Source organism: Eumetopias jubatus, unplaced genomic scaffold, assembly GCF_037043125.1.
Source record: "Eumetopias jubatus isolate StellerSeaLion01/CBP00866 unplaced genomic scaffold, mEumJub1_p1.0 scaffold_6, whole genome shotgun sequence".
Taxonomy (NCBI): domain Eukaryota; kingdom Metazoa; phylum Chordata; class Mammalia; order Carnivora; family Otariidae; genus Eumetopias; species Eumetopias jubatus.
In genome coordinates, this window is record NW_028274812.1 from 94,497,610 (window position 1) to 94,515,944 (window position 18,335).

Sequence of the window (18,335 nt, forward strand, 5' to 3'; positions counted from 1 at the left end):
CTCAAGGTGGCGCTCGATCTCACGACCCTGAGATCATGACTTCATCTGAAACCAAGAGTTGGATGCTCAACTGACTGAGCCACCCAGGCACCCCACACTTCCAGTCTTGTAATAAATAAAAATGTTAAGAATCGACACATTCAGGGGCGCCTGGGTGGCTCAGTTGGTTAAGTGACTGCCTTCAGCTCAGGTCATGATCCTGGAGTCCCAGGATCGAGTCCTGCATCGGGCTCCCTGCTCAGCGAGGAGCCTGCTTCTCCCTCTAATCCTCCCCCCTCTCATGTGCTCTCTCTCTCTCATTCTCGCTCTCTCAAATAAATAAATAAATCTTAAAAAAAAAAAAAGAATCGACACATTCAGGTCCCTGCCCTGTGAATGTGGCTCAAGGTACAGAGGGCTGGAAATGCTACAGGCCAGGGACTGAGGCAGCTTGGAGATGGTAGATCACAGCTCTTCAAGTCAGTGAGAATGAATGGCCTCCAATAAAACTCCACTGCAAAAAATGGGAAAAGAACAATGTGAAAAGTACAAAGGTTGAGGAGGTAGAGCCAGAATAGTTTGTGGTAGAAAATGTCCTAGGCTGGGGCGCCTGGGTGGCTCAGTCAGTTAAGTGCCTGCCTTCGGCTCAGGTCATGATCCCAGGGCCCTGGGATGGAGTCTGGCGTTGGGCTCCCTGCTCAGCAGGGAGCCTGCTTCTCCCTCTTCTCCCTGCTAGTGCTCTCTCTCTCTAATAAATAAATAAAATCTTAAAAAAAAAAAAAAAAAGAAAGAAAAGAAAATGTCCTATGCTGACATGGAGTGAATGAGTGAATGGGAAGGGGGAGTATTTCCCAGGGTGGAAGGGATTTAAAGATGCTGATAGTCCTTGAGAACTTGGAAGAAAACTTGATTGTTGCTTAATTTTCAAAAAGCTAATAAAGATGGCACAAAAAGAAAACCTTTATCTGACAGTGAACCTGATGATAGCAAATGAGAGTCAACTGACAAATCAACAGGCTTTGCCACAGTTATCAATGAGAATGTTCCCATGAAATGGAAAGATTTAAGTGAGGCAGACTTAGCAATGGTAATCAAAACCATAATGTTCTCAGATTGTAATTGCTTTTTATGAAGAGAGACTAATTTGACATTTTTGCCCAGAAAATGAAGCTCAATATTGTTTGCATTGAGAGATCTAAATATATAAAGCTCATCTGGATATTGACATTTTTTTTCCCCAGTGTGAAAGAATACCTACATTCTCATGAAAACTGAGTATGATGTATTCATTTTGAAGTAGTATTTAAGGGGAGTTGAGGTTTTTGTGTATCAATAGCACTAGTTACTTCAAACAAATAAAAGTGTTCTATAGTTGCTTAATTTATCACAGAAAAAAGAATAATCAATATATTGGTCAACCTTGTTAGTAAATAAAATGCGAATGAAATTGTTATTTCATATCTAATATTAGAAAAAACAATGCTCAACTCTGGAAAGCTTCTAGTGAAAGAGCTACATTTTAATTACTGAAGACTGTACAAATTGGTGTAAGTCTCATACAAAAAAATTTGGAAATATGTCAGGCCATGAAAATGTATATACCTTTTGACCCAGTAAATCCCACTACTGGGAATTTATACAAAGAAAATCAAAAACAAAAGAAAGAAGGAAAAAAGTCTCTGTATATAAATATGTTGCAGGAATAAGCAACAAACTGGAAACAAACTAAATGTCCAATGAGGGGAATGGGGAAGTAAATTATACAACAATACAGGATAGAGGTTTTAAAGTTGACAAACAGACTTTATAGCAGCATTTTTTAAAAAAGGCAAGTTACAACACTGTATTTCTGCAATGATTAAAAATTTAGAGAAATGATGCATTTGGAAAAAGATGAAGTGGACATATAGTTGTTCACAGTGATAACATTAGATGTGAATTCTTTCACACTTTATGTCATGTTTTCATATATATCAAGAAATATATTCATTTATCAGATGCATAAATCTTAAATTCAAAATAATTTGATACAGATGTCCAAAAAAAGTGCTTTATGAAAAAGAAGATGTTGGGAACGATTCTTATTTTGTGATTCCTTTTGTCCTTTTAAGCACACTACTTACTTAACAGTAGATGAGTGGTAAGTTTGTCAAGAATTTCTAGTCAACCAAATGCCCCATGTGCCCGAGGATCTCTATGCCAGACAAAGCCCAAGAAAGAACAATAATGCTTTTGGCCCAGGCTGAGCAGTTACTCTCTCCTATATACTAAGTATTTATCCACAGAATAGTAAAAAATATATATTCTATATATTAGGTGCTAGAGCCTAATACAAGACATGAATTCAATCTAAAAACTTCTAGAAAGATAATTAAAATATTTCTAGATTTAATTGTGTTATTCACAAAACTGATGACACTGGAATATTTTCCTCATGTGAAACAACAATCAGTATCAAATGTTATGCCTAACACAAAGAACAAATGTTTAATCATTTTTATGTCATTATTTATAAGTGCTCCTATGTTTCAAAACTAATTAAATTTGCCTTCAGCATTTTGTTGCAGAGTTTTGGAACCAGCTCCTTTAGAATGCTCTAACAGCTTGATGGCCTTGTCAGAGTTTTCAATATTTCTAAGCAGAGTCTCTAATCTTCTCTTAATTTTCTTCTGATCTTCAAGAGCACAGCCAATTACTATGGACTGAAACTTCTGGTCAACAGGCCCAGGTGGCACCTCGGATGAACATGCACTGTACAGTGACATCAAGTGACTCTTGGCATTTCCCAAATCATCCAGAAACTTACTGACGACCTCATCAATAATCCTGGTGGCATGCTTTAGGGATTCTTGCTGCTGGGGGTTTCTAATTGTTTCCACAGAGACTTCAACGGTAAGCGTTCGTCCCATCAAACGGTTTGCCGTCAGATTTAATTCTTCTCTTTCTCCTAAATGTAGAAAGTTTGAAACATTAATCAATATGAGACATAAACTTACGTATATTGAGAACACTAAGGCATTCACTTGTGGCTAAAACTATTTTCTGTAAGCACCTTGGCTACGAAAATTTTAAAGGTAAAAGTCAAAACTATAGCACATAAGATTAACTGATGAACTGTATTATATTACAGAGAGAGGTTGCAGAATACCTTCCCCTAAAGTCTTTATTTTTTATTTTTGAGAGAGAGAGAGAGGGAGAGAGAGTGCACACATGTGCACACAGGCGGGGGAGGCGAAGGGGGAGAGGGAGAGAGAGAATCTCAAGCAGGCTTCATGTTCAGCCTGTGAGCCCCACGTGGGGATTGATCTCACAACCCAGATATTGTGACCTGAGCCAAAATCAGGAGTCGGGTGCTTGACCGACTGAGCCACCCAGGCACCCCTCCCTGCAAGTCTTTACACATGGGATGACTTTATACATGGGACACCAGATGACTTCTCAAGTGGTCATGTTTGAAAACGTTTGGGCAGGTATGCATTTGTAACTGGGATTGAGATCAAGTCTTAACATAGAGTGAATAGTGTGCATAACCAGGGTTTTGTGCTGGTTAGAGCAAGAGATCAGACACGGTGGATCTCTTGATAAGGATGTGCTGTAGGGGGGGAAAAATAATTTTCTCTGTACCTTTCTGAGTTCTTGGTTGAGAAACCCTATAATAAAAGACAGATTAACAAGAAAAAAAGCAGAAGCTTATGAACATGTATACTTCACATATACATAGGAGGTTTTCAGGGACACTGAGATGGCCCACCTCCCTGAGATGGATGGCCCAAGACACCATCTTAAAAACCATGTTCAGCTAAGGACTAAGACGTGGAGGGAGGCCTTCCCCTCCTTAGTGAGGTTACCAGGAAAAGCAGGATAAACCAGGGTAAGGTTGTTTTGCAGATTTAGTAGAGGCCTTCTGCATAGATAACAGTTTCTGTGATTTATAGTCGTCCTTCTCTTCCTGGTACACAGAGGGAGGCACCCTTGCAAATGGAAATAGCCTTTATAAATTTAAACTTCCCTTACAAAAGAATGACTTCTACTCTGTTTTCAGAGCTTCTCCTGTGTCTGCAGCTTCTCAAAAATAATCAGCTTGAAATAATTCTTATGCCAAAGAGCCACACTTTGGGGTGGCATATTCTGCATGTGTCTCAGAATACAATGCCCCAATTTTGGCTGAGCAAACTTAGCCATGATAGTGGAGAAAAAGCTGGCTTCAAAAGTAGGCCCTGACTTCATCCTTGCCAGGGAAATTTAAGCAGGCCAGTGGTGTAAGTCTTGGCCAGCACAGAGAGGCAATCGTGGGAAAAGGGATCCACATTTCATTATTTATATGAAAAAGTCAGCCATCTCCCCTTTGGCCTGTTCTGTAACTCTCTTCCTAGTTCATCGATCTCTGGAGAGGATGGTGAACAGACTGGCTGGATCTTGACCCCTCAGTGCGTGTCTAACAGTTCGGGGCCTGGAGTTAGACTGCACGCTCCTGGCACCAGCCACCGGCCCACTGGCTTCTCTCGGGAGGCCCCGGAGCAACTGAAGTAGGAAGATGGCTGCCAGTGACAGAAAACCACAAGTGCCCTGTTCCTCCCTGGGCAGTCATGCTTTTCATATAGAAATGATAGCACATTTTTACGTTAATGGGGTTTTATTGGGCACCTAATTTCTTTCCCCTGCATTTTCTCTCCTTCTTCTCCTTAAGTTACACCTCAACCCCTCTCTTTTTGTCTTCTCTGCTTTTACAGCTTCTACAGTCCAGTAACTTCTGAGGAACTGAAGTTAGGAGTGTGAACCTGAGGTCAAAGGCATCGCCCCTTACTGCTTGGAGCCACCTCTTCTGGAGCTTGGAGGCCTTTTCTACCATTTCCAGCCACGCCCTTGACGTAGCGGGCAGGCCAGCAGGGTGACCCCTGGGTAAGAGGATCCTGTAATAAACTGACAGCTGCAGCTGCAGTCTGTGCTCACGGGAAATGCCAAAGCCAAGTGTACGAATTCCTCAAGTCAAGCGAAAATGGACCTAAACCCCATATCTTAAACCCCACAAAGGAGTGAAAAGATGAGCTCCCGTCTGGGGAAACGTTCTCACCGTCGCTGATCTGCCTCATGTCCTGGCTATTCTGGATGCTGTGGATCATTTCCAGGAGGATTTCTTTCTCTTGCTCAACGGCAGTTGCTGCTTCTCTCAAAGCTTCCACCCTACATAAATTGGGGAAACAAAAGTTACCACATGGAAGCTTACTTTTCCTCATCTCTCTCACTTGCTCCAACTCAAGTTTAAAGATCACTAGGAACACTTTTCAAAAATTCTTTATCCCTCTTAGGGTCGCCTGGGTGGCTCAGTTGGTTAAGCAACTGCCTTCGACTCGGGTCATGGTCCTGGGGTCCTGAGGTTGAGCCCTGCGTCGGCCACCTTGCTCGGCGGGGAGCCTGCTTCTCCCTCTCCCTCTACCTGCTACTCCGCCTGTTTGTGCTCTCTCTGTCAAATAAATAAATAAAAAAATCTCAAAAAAAATTCTTTATCCCTCTTTAAAATTTTTAAAAAAATCTTCTGTTGTTTTAAATCCACCTACCCCACCCCCATTTTCCTCCCACTCATATGGCAATCATTCTATTTTGTATTTGTTCTTAACAAAATCTATATTTGTATTTTTATCTATTTTCAATTTATATCTCATTGTTTCTTTTTTCACTCAGCATTATTTTGTTAGGAACCATCCAGCTTCCTAAGTGAACATCTAATCAGTAGCTTACTGCATAACACTCCGTGTATATCCACCTGATTTTACCTCCACTCTCCCAGTGGAAACGGCTCACTTTGTCCCCTTACTTTTCATCACCACAAAAAAACAAAACAAAACAAAACAAAAACCACGCTTCAATGAATACATGTCTTCTATGGACTTGAATGAGAATCTCCTTAGGGTATATCTCAGGGCAGAACTGGGACACAGGGTATGTGCACCCTCAATTTAACTCAGTACTACCACTGTTTTCCAGAATGGCCAGACAAGACCATTGTCAGGAAGCAAGCATTCTTACCCCCTCAAAGTACCCTTAGCTGGACTAAGAATCAAATTGACATGGGACAAATTAACAGGAGAAAATCAAATTTAATAGTGTACTTAAGGGGAATCCACAAAGACATGGAAATTCCAAAGACAGGCACAATGAGGTATGTGTTATTTTGAATGAAGAAGGGGGTAAGGGTCTGGGACTTCAGAGAAAAGAATACACTTCATAGGGTAATAAGAAGAGCAGATGTTTGTTAATTAGATGTTTGCCCCGCCATACAGATGGGCCACTCAGATAAAATTTATCTCTACTTATAACCCTTATTCTGGGAAAGACCCCTAATTTAGATTCTTCTGTGTGCTTAAGGGAGGGGCAGAAGTTTCTCATGAGCCTGCAGGCTCTCAAGTGCCTTCAGCTCAAAATAACTGACATGCCAAAGTGGCGCATTCTGGAGGGGGCCCTGTCCTGAACCCCTTTGCAATATTCCCAGCAGCAAAGCATAGGAATCCCTGTGCTCCCACAGCCCTACCATTACTCAGCATTCTCCAACTTTCTATTTGTTGCCAGTCTACTAAGTATACAGTGATATGTTCGTACTTAGTTTGCATGTCTTTCATTACTAATAATTTTGGACATCCCTTTGTATTCTTGTTAGCCTGTTCATAGCCTTTGCCTATTTTGGTTTTCCTTTTATTTTTTAATTTTTTTAAAGATTTATTTATTTGACAGAGAGAGACACAGCAAGAGCGGGAACACAAGCAGGGGGAGCAGGAGAGGGAGAAGCAGGCTCCCCGCTGAGCAGGGACCCCGATGCGGGGCTCGATCCCAGGACCCTGGGACCATGACCTGAGCTGAAGGTAGGTGCTTAATGACTGAGCCACCCAGGTGCCCCTGTTTTCCTTTTTTTTAAACAGGGTTATTGTTCTCTTGTTGATTTGCATACTCAAGGAATTAATCCCATATTAGTTACAGACATAATCATCTCCTTCCATCCTATCATATATGAATTCTGTCTGGGATATCCTTCACTGAATAGATATCCTTACTTTGAAGTGATCAAATTAATCTTTTCTTGGCTTTATTTTGCCTTATGGTTTATGCTTTTGAAATTTTACTTCAGGGTCTTCCCATCCTACGTCATAAGGTATTTTCTTACCTTTTTTCCTATCAACTTTATTGCTTTACCTTTCTCATATTTATGTCTTAGTCCATCTAGAATCCACCTGTATGTGTTTAGGTAAGGATTTTATTTTTCTCCAAATAGTGAACTGTTTTTTCCCAACATTATATCTACCAAAAATCCATCTTTCAATGGATTTCCTCCAATGAGGAAAGATGCTCTCTGTGTCAGATAAATAAATAAAATCTTAAAAACAAAACAAAACAAAAAAACAAAAGTCATATGCTCTTCAGACTGTGAGCCAGGTGCCCCGTGAATACTTTAAATTATAAATTATAATTTCTCGCTGGTTATTGCTGGTTAGAGAAATGCTGTTTTTGTACGGTTCATCTTGTAATTGGTAATGGACTTATTTATTAATTTTAATGATTTGTCTTTAAAAATTTTTTTATTGTTATGTTAATCACCATATTACATTATTAGTTTTTTGATTTGTCTTTTGATTCTATTGATTCTTCTAGATTTTTAAAAAGATTTTATTTATTTGTCAGAGAGAGAGAGAGCACAAGCAGGTATAAAGCCTGTATCAAACTATAGAAGCACTACTTTGCCTAACTCCCCCAAGTATAAACACACACACACTTACTACACATTCATATGAACACACCCAGTCACTAAAGAACAAGGCTGTGGAATCATGAGAGCAAGAGAAAAGAAAATCCTGTATATTTAAAAAGATGAGATGAATTTTTCAAGACTCACTGGAGTTTGTACTCAATGTACAATGATAGAGAACTGAATGTTATTCAAAAAAGGCACTTCTTGTTATACGTTACTCCGTATATAAGTTGCCAGTTTTTGCAAAATGAACAGTGACAGACTTATCCTCAGTATTCAGACGGCCTTAGAAACATGAGATCATGGAAGATCTAATCCTGATTGCTGCCGTAAGTGGGCACAGAAGGAACAACTTCACTAATGTTTGAGCACATGTCCATTCCATTTAAGGCCTCCCCTGCCCACCCCAACTGCAACGTTTCCCCAACAGCCATCCACCTGTTAGAAACCAAAATAGCACCGATAGACCACAAAGTCACAGGGTCTCTTTGTTCCTCAAGGTACTAAAAATATGTTGAACTTTGTGTTTATAAGAGCCAGTAAAAGCAAGAGCTGGTAAGAATCTTACATGATAAATGTGGCTGGAAAATACAATAAAAAAAAACAGTATTCTATAAAATGGCAATAATACAACAGCAGGCCCACTTCCAGCACCATCCATTACATGCTTACACATTTTACATTAGCAAACCCTCAGACAGATAAACTAGGGCCCACTAAATATGAGATTGAGTTGGCACTAATATGAAATATTTATGCTAAAAACACAAACCATGACTCCAGTGTTTAAATGACACAGATAAATCATGTGATTGGTAAATGAGAAGATGCTGAAAGAAGAGATGAATTTTTCAAGACTCACTGGAGTTTGTACTCAATGTACAATGATAGAGAACTGAATGTTATTCAAAAAAGGAAGGCTTCATTTACGACACGTTACAACAGCAAGTTCAGGGAGTTGTTAACAAGAAAATGGTTTAAAAGGAGACACTCTAGAAAAAAAAATAAGTCGATCATATAAGGAAGACATTTTGCCATTAAATGAGACCAAATACAGAACACATTAGATGGAAATTTTGAGTCTTGTGGTTTTTTGCTTCTCCCCCAATGCTAGAAACTGCCAGGGCGTTTTCCCTGTGAAAACCAGATTTCATCTTTTATTGGACTTCTCAAATACGTTTTTATGTATACCTTTTTCACTTCATAGCAAAGATAAAACGCCATTCTTCAGAATGTAAAGATTTCAAGGGTTTGTTTGTTTTTTGGCACCAGTGACATTTGCTATTCCCTCTAGCTGAACCTAGATCTCTACTTAGTTTATTTAAGTAATATTTGTACTGTTTCTCAGCCACTGAGATCTTTAAATTCATCTCACATATAAATCTGTCTACAACCTTTCCATTTAGTTCTAGAAAATTGTTAGCCATCGTATCTTCAAATATTCCCTGTCTTCCATTCTTCTGGAACTCTGGTTAGACAAGTGTTGGACCACCTCACCTTATCCTTCATGTTTTTTTAACACCTCATTTGACAACACTTCTCTTGGCGGAGAAGGGTGGTTATGTTTTTACTAACAGATCCTAGAAGAGCTACATTTCCAAAATTGGTTAAGAACTTCTCTTCATACCAAGGCTGACCTGAGTTGTACTCCTGGAAAACTCTCTGCATGAAACTGCGACGAAGCTGGCTTTGACAAAAAGAAATTTCAGTCAGAAAATTCTTCTGAGGGCAAAACTGAAGTGCACACATTCTTGGATAGTCTTTGGGTCTCCCACACCTCACAAATCTCTGCAGCCTAGCTATCAAAAGGACACATGGCTGAGAGACTTAGAGGCCTGAGAGGCACTTCACCAGACTAAAGCTACTGCGGATCCATCGGATCCACTGTCTAACAGACCATGCCGTGAAGCTGCGATGGCTTTTCAGTCACACTGTTCAAACCAGCTCTGCCACTTACTGGCTGTGTATCCTTGAGCAGTTACTTTTTTTTTTTTTTAAGATTTTATTTATTTATTTGACAGCGAGAGAGGGAACACAAGCAGAGGAGTGGGAGAGAGAGAAGCAGGCTTTCCGTGGAGCGAGGAGCCCGATGCAGGGCTCGATCCCAGGACCCTGGGACCATGACCTGAGCCGAAGGCAAACGCTTAACAGCTGAGCCACCCAGGTGCCCCCCTGGAGCAGTTACTTAAGTTCTCTTTGCCTCAATTTCCTCACTTATGAAAAAGGGATAATGAGCGAGTGGTTGTGACTGAAGTAAAGCAGGTAAAGAGTTTAACACAATGACTGACAGCACTGACTAAAACAATTATGAGTTAACACGTGTGGTGTGTCTAAGAATTGGTGCTGGCAAACATTAGCTTCATGGATTTATGACACACATAATGGTAACATTGTGAACTCAGGCTTATAAATAACAAGAATTGGTGCTTTCATAAAAAGGAAAGGAACAGGCAAATGCTCCTATCATGAATTTATTTGAAAAAAATAATTTCTTTCTTTTTTTTAAGTTAGGCTCCTCACCCAGTGTGGAGCCCAACATGGGGCTTGAACTCATGACCCGGAGATCAACACCTGAGCGGAGATCAAGAGTCAGATGTTTAACCAACTGAGCCACCCAGGCACCCCCCAAAAAATAATTTCTAAAACAAGTTCTTAAAATCATAGTCCCATCTCGTATTTAATATTCTTGTATCCAAGAAACAAGACTTGGCGAGGATGGGGAGAAAAAGGAACCCTCACGCTCTGCTGGTGGAAATGCAAACTGGTATAGCTACTGTGGAAAACAGCATGGAGCTTCCTCAAAAAATTAAAAATGGGGGCACGTGGTTGGCTCAGTTGGTGGAGTGTGCAACTCTTGATCTTGGGGTTGTGGGTTTGAGCCCCATGCTGGGTATAGAGATTACTTAAAAATAAAATCTTTAATAAAATTAAAAATTGAACCACCCTACGATCTAATAATCACACTACTGGGTAATACCCAAAGAATATGAAAACACAAATTAGAAAGGGTATATGTACCTTTATGATTATTGCAGAATTATCTACAATAGCCTAGTTATGGAAGTAGCCCAAGTGTCTGTCAATACACAGAATATTATTCAGCCATAAAAAAGAATGCAATCTTGCCATTTGCAACAACATGGATGGAGCTAGAGAATACAAGGCTAAGTGAAGTCAGTCAGTCAGAAAAAGACAAATTATATATGATTTCACTCACATGTGGCATTTTAAAGAAACAAAACAAATGAACAAAGGGGGGGGAAAGAGACAAACCATAAGTAAGACTTAATTATAGAGAACAAATGGGCAGTTACCAGAGGGGAGGTGTGTAGGGGGATGGGTGAAATAGGTGAAGGAGATTAAGAATACTTACCTTTTTTTTTTTTTTAAGATTTTATTTCTAAGTAATCTCTACACCCAGCATGGGGCTTGAACTTACAAGCCCAACATTATGAGTCACATGCTCTACTGACTGAGCTAGCCAGGTACCCCAAGAGTACACTTATCTTGATGAGCACTGAGTAACATATAGAATTGTTGAATCACTATATTGTACACCTGAAACTAATATAACACCGTATGTTAACTATATTGGAATTAAAATAAAAAATTAAAAAAAAAAATACTCCGGTGGGGTGCTTAAGTGGCTCAGTTCATTGAGTGCCTGACTCTAGATTTTGGCCTGAGATCATGCCCTGGGATCAAGACCCACATCAGGCTCTTGTGCTCAGAGGGGAGTTTGCTTCGGGATTCTCTCTCTCCCTCTGCCCTCCCCCTATTCTTTCTCACTCATAAATAAATAAATCTTTAAAAAAATACCCTTGTATCTAAAGAATGCTACAATGATCATTTATATTCTAGGCAATGTAAGATTTTGAGTAAGTTTTCCTAATCATCACCGAAGTATTAAAATACATTCATCACTGAGACCCTTTAATATGAAAATGGAGCTGGTGTTTAATGGGACTGGTGCTAGGAGCTACATCATCAGTACTGTGGCCTCAGGCAGGCCACTCAATCCCTCTGGACCTCAGTTCCTTCATTTCTAAAAGAGATAACATACATGTGCCCTCCTCTACCTCAAAGGATTTTGTAAGGTTCAAATGACAACGTATATGAGAAATGCTCTTTTAAATTACAGGCTGTTGTTCAATATTAACTATGATGTTACTTGTTTTGTGACTCCTGGGACACTGGCACACCCTAAGAAACTTTAAGCAACAGGAAACTTTTGGCCAAATGATCTATCTCACTCCCGGCCCCAATCCTTCATTCCCTGGCTGCCGAAGAAGTCACTGCAGATGGCTGATAGCAGGGGGAAGGAGCTACAACACGACCAGTTTAGGGAAACTGGTGAACAATCAATCTCCCAGTCCTACCATCTTCCCCTCTGCCATCCTCCACAACCCATATCCCAAACATCTTCCTTACCATCCAGAGCCTTCTAGGAGCCACTCAGTACTTGGCACTCAGTAGGTATTTCATATTTACTGAATTTGACAACCAACTTTTTTTTTTCTTAAAGATTTTATTTATTTAATTGACAGAGAGAGAGACAGAGAGAGAGGGAACACAAGCAGGGGGAGTGGGAGAGAGAGAAGCAGGCTTCCCGCTGAGCAGGGAGCCCGATGTGGGGCTCAATCCCAGGACCCTGGGATCATGACCTGAGCCGAAGGCAGTCGCTTAACGACTGAGCCACCCAGGCGCCCCGAATTTGACAACCAATTTAAATGGAATTTTCAGGGCACCTGGCTGGCTCAGTTGGTGGGAGCATGTGACTCTTGGGTTGTAAGGTTAAGCCCCGTGTTGGGTGTAGAGATTACTTAAAAATAAAATCTTCAAAAAATAAAGTAAATAAATAAATAAATGGAATTTTCACCTCTTTCAGTAAAATCATATATTCATCCATATACTATTCCTACATTTTGAAATACTGTAAGCAGAAAGAGTTAGGGATCTCTGGGTAAAGACAGACAGACATAGCTTTCTTGACATAAGAAGAGTCATTTTAGGCCCCCACCCATCTTGTGAAAGAATGTGAGAACAGTCCCCACAAGGCCAGGAGACAGGCTAATCATACTCAGAAGTGAAGACTGACCTGATGCACACTCCTGATTATCTCTGTCGGATTTAAACCCCTTTGAGCACTCAGATACCAGACCAACTGGAGCCAGAGAACTGATCATGCTGACCCTTCCCGGCTCTCATGACTTTGGCTTGGACTTAGTCACCCCAATTCCATGCTGTATTCCTCACTGTGCAAGCCTCTTCATGAACATGTATACACCCTCAGTTAAAACCTCCCCAATTTTGTTGTTCTGGGAGATGCTTCTTTGGGAAAGATCCCCCATGTTCTCCTTTACTTGTTGCAAGTAAAAACCCTTTCTTTTCCTATTCTTTGGTTTGGTTGTGTCTTTTGGCTTGACACCCACCAAGAGGCAAACCTTGGTAACAATAAGACACATCTAACTTTAAGAGAATACAGGCATGAATTATTAAGCTCTACAGCCAATCTTCCTGGGTTCTAGGCTGGGGGACCTTAGACAAGTCATTTAACTTCCTAAGCCTGAATTTCCCATTTGGAGAATGGAGGTGATAGTAACTTCCACAAAGGAATGGGGCCTGGTATAGAGTCAGTGCTCATTTAATGAATCAATGTTAGCATGTATTATTTATAAATTATGGTAATTGTTAAAAAAGTACTAATAAAAGCAAGGTGTCTTGAGCCACTGATGAATGCAAAAATCTGACACCATTTAGAATTAGTCAAAAAACTGGGAGAGAGGGGTGCCTAGGTGGTTCAGTCGGTTAAGGGTCTGACTCTTGGTTTCAGTTCAGGTCATGGTCTCAGGGTTGTGTTTATCGAGCCCTGTATGGGGCTCTGTGTGGAGTCTGCTTGAGAGTCTTTCCCCTCCCTCTCTCTCCCCCTCTGCTCCCCCAACCCTGCTCACTCTCTCTCAAATAAAAATACAATCTTAAAAAACTGGGAGAGAAGGGAATCATCTTTTTAGGAGGAAGCAAAAAAGGAGATGAGGTAGAGTCAAGAAAGAGGCTAGTGTCGTGGTAAAGTAACAGAAGCAAATGGAATTCCTTCAACGATACGTAGAATGCTGCGAAACATTTTAAAGCATTTAAAAAATCACGTTCACCACTAGTTCATATTCTAGGTCATAAAGCATCTAGCATAATTCTGTCTTCAGTTTCATATGGAAGAAGTTCTACCACAATTGACAAAATTAATATGGTTGAGGAACTACACGTAAACTTCTAAGTATTAAACTAGTGTTTTATTCTACCTAAAACACTGCTTTATGAGTCAATCAATAAATATTTATTTATCTGACAGAGAGAGACACAACAAGAGAGGAAACACAAGCATGGGGAGTGGGAGAGGGAGAAGCAGGCCCCTGGCCGAGCAGGGAGCCCGATGTGGGGCTCGATCCCAGGACCCTGGGATCACGACCTGAGCCGAAGGCAGATGCCCAACGACTGAGCCACCCAGGCTCCCCTACCTATATGTTTCTTTTACAAATAAATCTTCTAGGCATGATGCTAGTTCTTAACAATGTGGTGCTCTGTGACACTGCCCATGTGGTTTCAAAGGAACTTTAATGGATCATCATTAGCATTTTTCTTTATTTTTACTACCTTCTAAAACACTCCTTAGATCAGTATTACTTTTTTTTTTAAAGATTTTATTTATTTGACAGAGAGAGAGAGAGAGAACAAATAGGCAGAGAGGCAGACAGGGAGAGGGAGAAGCAGGCTCCCTGCTGAGCAGGGAGCCCGATGAGGGACTTGATCCCAGGACCCTGGGATCATGACCTGAGCCGAAGGCAGGCACTTAACCGGCTGAGCCACCCAGGCGCCCACTTTTTTTTTTTTTTTAAGGAAGAAACAAAACTTACCAAAGTTTAAAATTGCTAGAGAAATCCTTAAAATCCATAATTTGCACATTTTAACCAGTCTTTCCTCCTCAGCTCAAGGGCTAATTAAGCAAGTTATAATTTAATCACTCGTATACAGTAATCAATTCACTTCACATTAATCAAACATTAGAATATACGAATACTCAAAACCAGAGGCTTTCTTTTAAAGATGAGTACCTAACATGAGGTGTAAATTCAAGTTTGAGAATGACTCAGCTTAAAGAAGGGAGGGGCAACGTCCTCCTATTTCCTCTCAGAAAAAATCTTTTCTGACTAGAGCAGAGAGCCCTGAAATGGTTAAGAACACACCCTCAAAGTTCTAAATACCTGGGGAGATATGTGAGTTACTTGGAATACTGCTACATGAAAAGAAATATTATTTTTCAGAGGGACACTACTGATCTTCAGTCTTGTTGCACTTTCTCCGGGGTGTAAATGCATCAAGCTCAACCATTGGGAAGCATTACTTTTCTCTTGTTCCATTTGTCTCATTCTGAGCAGAACCCCAGAATGTGGTTTTGGCTCAGGTTTCTCTGTCTGTTGTCATCCATGAAATCATTGTGGATGGAGAATTTCTCATTTTCTGACTCTTTTCTCAGGGTAATAATAATAATGAATGCCTCAACTGCTGAGATATACTGTGGTTATTAATGCGCTTTCTTGACAAACACCTCTTCTTGTTTTGATATATAAATTGAGGGAGATAAAAGACATACATGCACTGCTTCTTAAAATTTGGCTTACATGTTTCTTTGCTCACCCAGAACCTGGTGAAAACTGCGGGGGGAAAAAACGGTGTAGTTTCTGGGAGCTGTGGGGCCTCAATAAGATTTTCATTTACCTACACCTGCACACAATTTACACAGTAACTTTGGTGATATAAACGCTTACAGGAAGTACATAAAAGTTTTCATACGCTGTTAAGAGAAACGAGGATTTCCAAAATTTACTATACATTATTTAGAAATTGCATACAAGCACAACACTGTATATTACTTAATAAAATCTTAATCAGTAAAGAGGGGGAAAAAACCTGACTATCTTATGCTTTCAGGCCAATGACTAGCACTTTCAAGAAGGTGTCTTCTATGGAAGGAGATACACAATAAATACTGAGAAACTAACGGAATGGCTAAATACAGCATGCCGGGGGTTAAGGGGGAAAATGAAAGCTGCAGGGTCTTACTCCACCAAGTACCTAGCCACTGTTCACCCCGCAGTCCCTCATCTGTCCCATTCCTCCCTAATCCTTGCTATCAGACAGATTCCTGGATTTTTTATTTTTTGCTCTGCTGTGTTTTGGAGGAAAGAAACTTATCACTCGACATCAGGGACCACTAAATTGCTGCCGCTCTTAAAAAATGCATAATAGGAAAAGAGTAAAAAACATTTGGGAAGACCACATACTGGCACTCAGAAAATTCTAGAAGTTCAGCAGACCCGGAGTGTCACAGTCTCTAACCTCAAATAACGTCACCCTAACTTTTACCTTCTCTGATTTTTCTCCGTTCCCAAAAGCTCAGGTCTGGTAATGAGAATGGGGCCATCAATAATGAGCTCACAGGTTTTTGCTTAAATCGAATGCATTTTCTCTCGGTCGGAAAGGAAAATCCACTAAGAGCCGGACAAAACTGCACCACCTCCATGGAGAACAAATCTCAGGCAAGCAACTTCTCCGGCTGCAGCCTGCGCCGGGGCTGTGCCGGGCCGGCCCGCCGCGCACGGCCTCCGCCCGCGACCCGCTCACCTGAGCTCCAGCTGGTCCAGGCTCTCCAGCAGGCGGCTGGAGCGGTCGGCCATGGAGGAGGAACGGCAGAAGCGCCCCTCGTTGGCTTTCGCGTTGATCTTCGCCTGAGCCATCTGAGCCTCCGAGGCGGGGCGGCCAAGAGGTCACCGGCCTCTCCGGTGGCAACGAGTGGAAAGTCCGGCGGCCGCAGGCGTCGCCGTCACCGCGCGGGGCGCCCGCCTCCCTCTGACGCCCGCGGGGGGCGGCCCGGGAGGACGCGCCGATACCGCCGCCGCCGCCGCGTGGCCAAACAACGGCAGGCGCGCCGCCTGCTGGGCTCGGGGCTACGGTGCCTGGCAGGGAGCGGCTGCGGCTGCGGCTGCGGGAGGGAGCTCTGTGGTCACCGGGCGTCGAGGGTGAGCCGCCAGGGCCCCGGGGCCAGAGGAGCAAAGACAGGCGGCCTCCGAGGCACGTGGAGGGGTGGACGCAGGAAGGGGAGGGCCTAACGTGATCGTGGATCTTTCTCTCCCGACTCTGGACCAACCCAAAGCCCAAGGGAGACCCCCCCAGGACAGCCCCCCTACTCTTGTGCACCCCCGACACTGGAGCCTGAATGTAGCCAACTCCCCGACACGCGAAGGTACCTAACAGTAGGCTGTGGGTATTTCTCAGTGACAGCTTCGCTTAGTTTCTCCCAGCGCCCGTAATTCACGGCAAAACCAAAACCATTAAAAATCCTTGATATGGGGAGAAAAGTTTCCTTTGTGGCACAGGTAGCATTTAAGTGCAGCTCCTTGGCAGTGTGTACTTACCTGACCCTGTCTTGTTACCAGTCCCTTTCCCGAGGTGGAAATAATGAAAGCCTGGACACCACCACTGAAGCTTAGAGGGAGAAAAAAACCTACCCCATCTTTGTCTTTCACACCCAATTTGCTTAAATCTCCTGTTAATTAAAAAAGATGCGGCAAGTCACTAGGGCAGATACTATAAAGGTCAGTAAAAGCGGAACGGGATTGGGAGTACAGATTTATGTACTTAAAAGCTTGTGCTTTGCGCAATATGTCATTATAGCCATATGCCTCATATTGCAAGGATGAGAATGTACAGGGCACATAAAATGATAACAGTTTAAGCTGAATCACAACCTTTAATCTGAGATCAAAGCCATTTAAATACTTGAACAGAGATGAGGGCCTTCAGTCTGGATTCCAGTTCTCTCTTAACTTAATCTACATACTAATACACTATTTTTGTAGCGGATTATTTGACCTCATTAATTATATTTTGCCATTATCACAACACAGACTTGGAATCCAAAGACATGTTGTGAATGGTTTGAAAGTCTATCATGTCATTTTAGAATCATCCTGGACTCTTTTTTTTTTCTCTATCCTATAGATCCAATCCATAAGTAAATCCCCTCAGCTCTACTTTTAGAATATACTAGGATTCTTCTCCCCAGTTCCACGGCTAACACTCTGGTCCCAGCCACCATCAATTTTCACCTGGACTACTGCAACATCTTCCTATCTGGTCTTCCTGCTTCTACTTTTGCCTCTGGTGTATATGTTCTCAATATAGTAACTAAAGGTAATCTTTCCCCAAAAGCCAGATCACACCACTCAGTTTCAGAAACATAATCTTTCCCTTCTCTATTTGCCTTCATTAGTTACCACCATTGGATATATTTGCTTATGATAATAAGCAATAATAAGCACTCTATCCAACCCCCCCCTCCCCTGTTATGTGCTCCATAAAGGCTTTGCTTTGCTCACTGGTATATATCCCCAGTGCTTAGAATAGTCACTGGCACATGGTAAGTACTCAATACTTTGTGAGGGAGTGAGTGAATGAATAAATAAATGAATGATGTAATGAAAAGATACACATCTTTATCAATGTTGGAAACATTTACTTTTGATAATAATCCATTTAACTTTCTATAATATCATTCACTGATTACCTC

General features: G+C 41.5%; 1 protein-coding gene and 1 pseudogene across 1 annotated transcript; one reads left to right on the forward strand and one right to left on the reverse strand.

Annotated features, from left to right (window-relative positions):
- Window positions 1-472: 472 nt before the first annotated feature.
- Window positions 473-1,169, forward strand: LOC148164108 (chromobox protein homolog 3 pseudogene; annotated as a pseudogene).
- A 372-nt stretch (window positions 1,170-1,541) lies between these two features.
- Window positions 1,542-16,587, reverse strand: BAG2 (BAG cochaperone 2). The gene is made up of 3 exons (XM_028097717.1): window positions 16,391-16,587; window positions 5,051-5,160; window positions 1,542-2,926 (listed from the first exon to the last, which is right to left on the reverse strand). The coding sequence occupies exons 1-3, from the start codon at window positions 16,501-16,503 to the stop codon at window positions 2,514-2,516; spliced, it is 636 nt and encodes a 211-aa protein (XP_027953518.1). The 5' UTR covers window positions 16,504-16,587; the 3' UTR covers window positions 1,542-2,513.
- Between the last annotated feature and the right edge of the window lie 1,748 nt (window positions 16,588-18,335).

Bases quoted from the DNA above. Each gene is read 5' to 3' on its own strand.
- BAG2 (XM_028097717.1), bottom strand. From the start codon at position 16,503: ATGGCTCAGGCGAAGATCAACGCGAAAGCCAACGAGGGGCGCTTCTGC. The intron at 5,161-16,390 runs GTGAGCGGGTCG...CAATTTATGTAG, and splicing joins CTGGACCAGCTGGAGCTCAG to GGTGGAAGCTTTGAGAGAAG. The intron at 2,927-5,050 runs GTGAGAACGTTT...TTCTACATTTAG, and splicing joins CATGAGGCAGATCAGCGACG to GAGAAAGAGAAGAATTAAAT.